Genomic DNA, 9566 nt, shown 5'->3' with positions numbered 1-9566 from the left:
AAAGCTTTCCTTATGACATAAATAGTGTGAGGTTCATGAACCATTTATTTTAGTGTTACAGTGTTAAGAGGGAAATGGAAGAAATTTTGACACGAGAGCAGGATCCAGAGTGAGCTTCTGAAATTTCTCTCAAAGAGAAGTTAGTTATTCTGATTATTTTTATCCCCAATTGATGTCTTGCACGACACACACATTTCTAACTCTCAGCTGGTGGCTTTATAACTCCAGATCACCCAAACTGAAAGAAGTTATAGCCTTTCAATAAGGCTTATGCAATTAATGTGCATAATATGTTTACTAACATACTGTAACTCTGCTTCCTCTTCTTAAAAGTATTCCACCTAGTTCAATAATTTATGTTTCATTGTTTTATAGTACACAAGGAAGAATCTAGGTCTGTATTATGGGAGCTAAGACTGGTGTGTAACTATCCAAGAGGCCTCATAAAAGCTCCTTTCTGTAGATAATCTTCAAAATGCAGAGAATTCTGCTTCTGCACACCCCTAGGGCTTCAATGATATCTTCATAGCCTTAAAAGGTTAGTAGACACAAGGTTAGTAGGCTTTGGAGAGGAGAATGTGCTATAGTAGCAGGTAGGTTTTAAAATTCTGTATCAGAATTAAGATCTAATTTTATGGTTATAACTCCTGATTTTTCTTTTAGAACATGGCCCTTCCATAATCTGGAATTTGCAATGTTTACTGTACTTGGAAGAGTTTCATGCCATGAAAAAGTGTTTTGAGCAAATCACTAAATCAGTCTTATATTTGACTGACTTCTGTGTTAAAATAATTTCTCACAGGGAATATCGCTAGGTAAGGGTTGGAAGGGCAGAGCCCAGCTGGACTGTTCCAACCTGCAGTGAGGGAGCAGGGCAGGCTCGGGGCAGTCTCAAGCAAAAGTCTAGGTCATTAAGCAAGTTTGTAATGAGACTGCTCTGAGGTGAAGCCAGAAATGCAAATCAGCAACATGAGGTCAGTATCAAACCCAGTAAGGGTGACCAGGGTCAGACACAGCCCAGCAGCCCTTCTTAAATGGACCCATGGTTGGTGGGGTTGAGATCCCAGCTGAGGCTGCTCAGGGCCCTCTTATAGGCAGTTTCTGTCTTGATATGCTGACTTTGATGGGACTTACCCTGAACTATATCTTCTAATGTCCTCCGATTCTCCTCCAGTGTTAAGGGAGACCCTAAATGCTCAGTCTGAATAAGTAAAAAAATTATTAAGCAGATACAGTAAATCAGACATTTCAATACCCAAGCCCCCTTTGTGGATCTAGCTCAGTGTCTCAGCTAGAACACTAGGTCAGCCAGTCACAAGTCTTCAAACCATACTTCAGACTTAATCAATGTGTGCCCTTGACTGTGTCAATATTGTGCAATTTCCTGAAAGCCTCTTGACCCTATGTATGCCTTGGTCTTGACATTAATTATAACAATCAAGGTACTCTCTTCTTTCTTTTTCATGGTTGATTCTGTGGTCAAAGGGATCCTCATAATGATATAAAGTTCAAGCTTGTTCTGCTCTGGGGTGCTCTTGCAGAGGTTCCTGGGCTGCCTTTGCAGCCACTGAGCTTCCTGCAAGTGGGAAATGTGCAGACCTTCTTGAAACTATGGATGTTTTCAAGAGCCTTCTTGGCTGTCAATACCTTGGCCTTTGCCTCCGCCTCAGAGGACTCGACCTTCTTAGGCTGGAGCACTATCCTCAACAAGCCGAAGTGAAAGGAGCAGAAACAAATTAAACCAGACTCTTACATACTTGCCCTCTGCTCTCATCTCAGCTATTGACAAACTCTCAGACCTTACTGACAAGTGGCCTGCTGCCACTGCCCATCTGAGGCTCTGGAAGCCCTTGCGGTAGACAGACCTGCACAGCAGATCTGTGACCTGCTCACAAGCTGCACCGCCAGGTGTGGGCTCCTGGAGCAGGCAAGAAGAGGGATAATGCTGCATGGGAGCCTAAGAAACATTCAGCACCTTGATGTGCCAGTTCTCTGATCTGTGCCCTGATGTGGGAGGATGTGTGTGTCAGGTGATCTAATGTGCAGGCTATATTCCAAAAGTCCACTTGTGGATATCACACCAAATGCATTGTCATTAAGCAGTCACAGTCAGCTTCAAGTCTTCAGTTTTGCAGACTGGAGAGGATTTAATGTTAAGTGTCACAGATTATTATTTTTTTTTTTTAAGAATTCAGGGTAAATCTCATAATTGAAGTAGCTAAAAGACACCATATACATTCAGCACCCTGATACCTGTAGTGATCTGTTTATGATTTGAGCTCTGTTACCTTTCTGAGAGTACCTCATCTTGTGAAATAACTGCTCAGAAAAAGGGCAAATGCCCTATTTCAGACTTCTTCAATTCTCTGAGTTTCTGAATGCACCTGTAATTTGCTGCTTGGGTTTCTTACTGCTTATTAAATAAACTCTTCCAATAATCATTATTTTGATTGTTGTCAAACTAAGTCTGAATTAACTACTATGAGGAATAATCAAGGTATGTTCACATTAAGTTCTGTTTTCATTATTTTAAAAATAATTTATTCTCTTTGATTTAAGGCTTGAGCTTGAAAATCTCAGTCTTTGTGATTAAAAACAGTAGCTGAATCAATGGGGATAGTCTTGCCAAAGACAATGAATCTTTTAAATAATTTCTACTTGTTAATATAGCTTTATGACTCCCTGGCTAAACAGTCATAGTTCCCACAGATTTCACAATTCCTCAGAATTTCTCAACATCATAAAGAATACTTTCAAGAATTCATAATATAGTTTAGACTGTCATTACCTTACTCAAGGACATCTAAGCAATTTGTAAAGTTTACTGACAAAATTGCTGTATTTTTGGTGTTTCCTGTGATGGGAACATTACTCAAAAAGACTTACAGTTTAAAACTACTGGCCTTTGAATTAGATGTCACAGATGTTGCTTGTGGTCACTAGGCAAGAGTATTGCAGAAATTAAATAACTGGGGGGGTAGGGGGAGGGGAGAAAAGAGACACTCATTGACAAAATAGGAGGGGAAAACTCTAGCTGTTTTGGTACATCTACTGGATGCCTACATTTAAGAGAGACTAGGCTGTAAGCTGGCTGGGAAAGCAGAGAATTTATCTGACAAAGTGGTGAACAAGCTTTTCCCAGCAAAAATTGTGGTGACTCTTATCTTTCTTGGTTAATTAACTTTTTGTTGATTCTGGTTCATGCAGTTCCTCCCTTCTTGTTCCTTTCTTGTAGCCATGCAAAGCAAATCTGAATTCTTACTCTAAGATTCTCCTTTTAAAAAAGTGTTTCTTGTCCCTTACCCTGTTGCATAGCAAGGTGTATGTGTATTTAAATATTGCTGCTCCACAGTATTTCTACTAATCCTCTGTTTACTGGCCCATTTAGGTTTTTTGTTTTTTGGTTTGTTTTTTTTTTTAGCTAAATCTTCTAAATAAATGCTTATTGCTGCAACAGTTAAAGTGCAAGTAAGAACAATTTTGTATTTCCCCATTTTACTCTTGTTAAAAAAAAAACATTCTGCTAATATCTGGGCTGTTTCCCTAGTCTTTCTTATAAGTCTTATAAGTCTTAGCCTGAGACCCTCAGGCTAAGACTTTTGTTTATAAGGGTTAAATTACAGTTCAGGCTTACTCAAAATAAGTTTACCGCATGCTGAATACATTGTCCTTTGCCACATCAAAAGCAGACTGAGATGTAAAGTGTAGAGAAAATATCGATAGAACATAGCAGAATAAGAGCAACCAGATTTAGCGAGTTCTGTTCTCTGTTACTGTCTCCCACAAACCACTAGGCAGGCTCAACATAATCTAAATGTATGTGCTTACCATAGAGTTAACTTGAGACTTTCACTCTAATATTGCTTCTAATTGTTCTACTGTCTTCACTGAAATCTCTCCCTCAGGTTCACTAGTGGTTTAAAATTGAACTGTCAGAACTGTCAATCTAAGCACTACTTTCATTCATTTATAACCCATTCAGTCTCTATCAAGTGAACAATAATAGCACCAGTGTTTCTTACAGTTTTTCGTGTTTCCCAGAAGGATGGAAAAGCTCTCCACAATTCATTCACTGGGCAAAATGGTGTAAGAGCTTAGTTATTACTACTGCAAAAGACTGTAAACCATTGACAGTGAAGTCTTACATGTACTGCTGTCTCTAGTGCCTGCAAAAAACTTGGTATGTCCTGGCAATGTAAACACAAATATGTGAAGTTTCACATGCTTGATAGCATGTTAACTTAGATTGGTGTCTGATGAATTCAGCATTATGGATGTAACCTTAGCTACTTGGGTGGTCCTACATAGTAATTCTAAAAGAATGGAAAGTTTAATGTCTCCTATAAGCCCTACAAGATAGGGAAGAACTCTGATGCGAAAGCCACAAATAGAGAACCAAATGAGGAGAGGAGAGGAAAGGAAACTGCTTACAGACCAAATTTTTTAGTATAGTGAGGCTGTCCCAGGTCCCTCTATGGTCAGTGGAAAGATGTGCTCTCAGCTCAGAACATGAGTACGTGTTACTAGTCCCTCAGCAGCTTAGTTTTAGCCATTCTTGTCCTTCACTTCTTCCCTAGGGCTAATTTTCCTTTCTGTGCTGGGCCAGAGGTGAGGGATGCATTTTACTCACTGCAAGCCCTACTGTTAACAGAGCTATGGATGTGATATTACTTCAAACAGAAAAAAAAACACCACCAACAAAACAACCAAAACACTAACCCCCCCCCCCAACAATTAATCTTAAAAGCACTTTCCCTGCCCTCACCCTCCCTCCTCCATAACCCGGGCTAGTTTCAGGGTATAGCAGCTCCACAAAGCTGTGGATTCACGACAACCGTTGGGGAAGCAGCCCTCAGGAAGTGGGGATGAGAAGCTGTAGGTGACAGGGGAAGACCTCAGTCCAGATGTGCTTTCAAAGCACTATTAACACGAAACTGTGCTTTGAGCGAGTCGCCCCTGGCAGAGCCTCTTTGTCCTCTCTAATTGCAGAGGGCGGCAGAGCCTTTCCGTGGCTGAGGCGAGCCTCTGAGGCGAACTCCTCGGCCACCGACCCTCCGAAGCTCAGGCCGGTGCTGTAACCGCAGATCCCTCGCCAGAAGGCACAGCGCAGAGCTTTTACCCTGTGGCGCCCTGACCGTCTCCCGTGATAGCTGCCCGGCGCCCGTCTAATCATCCCTTCAGAGAGCGTGCGCACCACAGCCAGCCACCGCCGTAACGCCCACCGCACGCAAAGTACGCCCTTTACCCGCCCCCGCCAACAGCGTCTGCACGCGAACCACCCCTATCAGCCAGGCCAGCAGCATGACCTCATCCCCCGAGCCCAGGGCGCAGGCGCACCATTGCGGTTCCCTTGCCTGGTCCGCCCCCCCCCGCAGGAACGGCTGGAAGCTGCACCCATAATGCTGTGCGGCGCTGCCCGCTCCGGTCCATCATGGAGGCGGCAACGGAAGCTGGCGCAGCTAGCACAGTCAGTGCAGCCCCGTCGTCTGTTGTCGCCCGGCCCTACACCTCCTGAGCCCCGCGCATCCCTCGGGCTCCAACATGAGCGGCGGCGGAGGCGGCGGCTCCTCGGCACCTGGCCGCTTCGCCGACTACTTCGTGATCTGCGGGCTGGACACCGAGACTGGCCTGGAGCCGGACGAGCTCTCCGGTGAGTGGTCCAGGGGGTCGGGGGACGGCAGCCGTCAACGCTCAGCTTTGTGGAGGCGGCGGCGGTGGGACTGCAGCCCCGGAGACGGGATCTGGCCTCGCCACCTCCCCGCTCGGAGGACCCCAGGCGCCGTCTCGGGTGGCCCCCATGCGCTACGGGGGGAGCTGGAGGGAGCCGTCGGCCCCCCCTGCCGCCCTCCGCGCCGCCAGCACCGGCCGCCTCGGGATCTGTGTGGCTGCCCCGAGTGCTAGGCATGCAGAAACGCCTGGCTGTACACGGACATTTATCTGTAGAAGTGCACCTAACTTGGTAAAAAACCCCGACAAAGTACCCCTTTTAAGCAGCCTTTTCACAGTGAAGGTTGTGTGAAGTCGGTGATATTATTTTAGATCATCTCTGTCCTAACAGCAATCTATTGCGGTCTGTTTGGAGCTTGGTTGCATTTATCAACTTTCAATCAGGCTCTTGGACATTTGAAACACGCAGGTAATCTTAATGAATCAGATTTTGGAGAGAAAGCAAAGATTTTTTTTGCTTGTTCTGCATTAATTTTTGTTGTAGCGTAGGATAAGAATTATTTTCCAACAGTATCTGAAAAGAAACTGGTTGAGGAAGTAATTGTTCTGTTAGATGAGAATGTTCACACCAAATGCACAGCTAAACCATATCAATCTGTCCCACACCACTGTGTCAAGCCTGTGTTTTTAAGGTTACAAATCAGTACTTTGTTTCAGCAGCCTCTTGTTTCAGCTTTAGTTTCACTGTACTGGCTTCAGTTAAATTAAATTGCCGCTTAGCATCTTTAACTGTTCAGAAAGATATAGGAATGTGGTGGTGAAAACCTGACCTGTACTTGTTATAGTTTATCTGCCCTCTTTGTCCAATTAACTGACAGAGATTGGCCAATTAAAAATTTGGTTTATTAAAGCAAGCGACCAGTAAGCAAAACAGCGCTGGGCGGCCGGGGAGTCTCCTGCTCCGCCAACGGCGCGCGCCGAGATAGCAAACCGCCCCATTCTTATAGAGTAAAAACAATAAATATTTCGTTGATGCTTATACATATTCATTACCTAAACCCACCTACTCTCGTTTCGTATGTTAATTAGCTTATCAGTCCTTCGCGCTTGCGCAAATTCTCCCAGGAATTGTGGGCGAGGGTCTTCGGGGGTCTTTTGGGAGGAAGGCCGTAGGTCTTCTTCACGGTGTACTTTTCACCTTTGCCTGGAATGTGCTGTTCCCACAAGTTGGCAGTGTCCTTATCAGTCTGAGCCGATTCGTGTCCTTCTTGAACAAGGAGATTTATGTGATGGGTGCCATCCTGTTCTCGAATCCTTGCTCCTTTTAATCACTCCCTCACTCCCTCGAGATAATGTGAGACTGTTTCTTGCTCCAAACCAGACTTCCCCCTCCCACTAATTGCTTCTTCAAACTATATGGTTAGAAAGTTACTGGTTTTATACCCTTCATCTTTATGAGCCCCCCCCCGCTCCCTCCTTTCGCAGTCCTGCATGCCGTTTTTACATAGCCAGGTGCCTGTGGCTGACCTTGTGTATTTAATGTAACTTTCTTGTGGCCGACTTTGTGTATTTCATATAACTCTCCATTGTTCTGACAAGGTTTGATGAACAAACAGCTCACAGTTTATTACATACTTACTTCATGTATTTGAGCTCAGAACTTGGCTAATGATATGTTCGGTTTTTTGGGTTTTTTTTTGTTTTTTTTTGTTTTTTTTTTAATTAGCTTGCTATTGTAAGATGTCATGAGGTTTTGGGGTTTTTTAACATCATTGTATTTAAAAAACCCTGCTGAAAAAACACTTGTTTCTTGTAGAGTGAAATTTGTGTTATTAGAACTCACTTCTTACATTGAACTCTCTTAAATTTTGGCTTTATTTTCTTTCTTTCCTCTTGATGACTTTAGACAAAATTTTTCATCTGTTTCTCATGCTAAGCAGTACTTCATCCCAAAAGAATTCATGTTTGCTTAATGTTAAAATAACTGTAGACTACAATTGGAGTCTTGAAAAGTAGATACAACATAATGGTCTGCTCTATAATGGCACTTTAAATTACAGCATCAATTTAATTTAAGAAATCCAAGAGGACAAAGTGCAGTATAATTTAATTGAAGGATATGTGAGATTCTACAGGTTTTTTTTAATTAAATCACAAGTGAACAAAGTTTCTAAATTGAAAACTGTTAATTTGTTATTAATTTACTGTATATCTATTTGTATAACTTAGTGCAAGGCACACTCAGTAATACTCCCTGATCTTGATAGGGACATGAATAACTCTCCTGACATAATTAAATTTAAAACCAGCAGTATATTAATATGAACTAGTTATCTAATAGTAAACTGGAAGACTTCAGTGCCTTTTTAAAAATATTCTATCTGAGTGCACAGGTCTGAGAGCTGGAGCATGATGCTCTTTCTGTATTTGCTTTCCCTGTCAAGGACCACATCTATAGTACATAAAACTGTAGTGTGCAATGTATCTTGGACTCTACTGTTCCACCATGATGCTGTAGTGGTGGAACAGTAGATGGAACAGTGGTGATAAGGTGTGGGTTTTAGGGTGGAATAAGTTTTAGTATTTATGGGGTAGACTGATTTTTACGTGATTTGAGGAAAGGATTTTTAAAAAGAGGGAGGGAAACAAGGAGGAGAATGATAAATTTATGACAGTGTCACAGTGTATGAGCTAGCTGGAATTCCTGTGCATTTTCTTGAGTTTGTTATGTTATTATTAATGCATAATAGTGTGACTGATGATGCTTTCAAATTATGTCTTCAGTTACAGCCTCCTCTGGTGTCCACTGATATAAATGGAAAGGGCCTCTGTTGATTTCAGTGGGTTTTGGATGAAGCTTTGAAACGTTTTGTACTTCCTAGAAGGCTTTCTTGTTTGAATGAAAGGGTTATTGTGCGGTCGCCGCCCCCCCCCCCCTTCTTATTTCTGTGCTGAAAAATAGATTCTGAATCCTTGTACTGTTAAAACAATTTGCTTCAGAAGTGTCCGTTGTTGGAAGAGAAGCGCTGGCACTTCAGCTGGTGGGTGCTGCAGTGGGGAGTGGGATGGTTCCCCAGCACAGTGAAGCTAGGCAGAGCACAGCGGGTCTCTTCAGGGCTTTCCTGGATCAGGGCTGCTGAGCTTGGCCTAGCATGATGTCATCTACGCCCCACTGCTGCAGGGCTGCCAGGGCCCCCAGAAATGCTGCTAGCAGACTTTCTTCTCAGTAAGGTAGTGAAATTGTATATTTCGGCTATTCCAGCCTTAATATTGATGATACAGCATTTTCTGTGGACTTATAAGTGAAGCATAAGATCATGAATTGATGCTCAGTCTAGTTACTTTACTGGCAGAGAGACACCTCTGATAGCATTTCTCCTTTGTATGTTGGAAGTTTACTAAATAGCACAGCTGTAACACTTTTTCCTGAAAAAGTTGGCTGACTGATGGGAAATGCACAATATATATATGTGTGTGTATATACATATAAGTTTGTTTTCCTTTAATATAGTGAGGAATACTGTATGTAGGGCTTTGTAGTTTGCATGGGTTAAAGATAGCATGTTCTCTATAGCTAGGGCTCTCTTATCCCTGAATTCAAGTGATCTGGTTATCTAGGCATCCTTTCTTATTTTGATAATTGTGTTCCTACTGGGTGATCTGTTAAAGCAGATAGAAAAAAATTTACTGGGTGGTAGTAGAAGAAAACAAACAAACAACAAAAAAACCTGTCATTTTGGTCTTATTTAAGCTTCATCCAGTGGCAGTTGCTGAAATAGACAAGAGAGGAACTGAGGCTTATTTCCACATGGTGTTGATGTGCCAGAAGGGATGACAGAAATGTCTGAAGTATGCTGCAAGGGTCTATTACAGGCAAGTTTCCTTCATAGAGAAAATTA

At 42.7% G+C, this 9566-nt stretch overlaps 1 protein-coding gene across 9 annotated transcripts in view; it reads left to right on the top strand.

The window, feature by feature from the left end:
* Window positions 1-5415: 5415 nt before the first annotated feature.
* Window positions 5416-9566, top strand: part of LOC104479695 (DENN domain-containing protein 5A) — an 82986-nt gene continuing 78835 nt past the window's right edge. For all 9 annotated transcript variants that reach the window (XM_086750205.1, XM_086750208.1, XM_086750202.1 and 6 more), the window contains exon 1: window positions 5416-5650. In XM_086750205.1, the coding sequence (XP_086606331.1) occupies window positions 5542-5650 (109 nt within the window). In that variant the 5' untranslated portion in view covers window positions 5416-5541. The remainder of the gene's footprint in view (window positions 5651-9566) is intronic.

The sequence above is a fragment of the Chlamydotis macqueenii genome, chromosome 5, assembly GCF_036417535.1.
Source record: "Chlamydotis macqueenii isolate bChlMac1 chromosome 5, bChlMac1.mat, whole genome shotgun sequence".
NCBI classification, from domain to species: Eukaryota; Metazoa; Chordata; class Aves; order Otidiformes; family Otididae; genus Chlamydotis; species Chlamydotis macqueenii.
The sequence above is the reverse complement of the archived record's forward strand: the minus strand, read 5'-3'. Positions and strand labels throughout refer to the sequence as shown.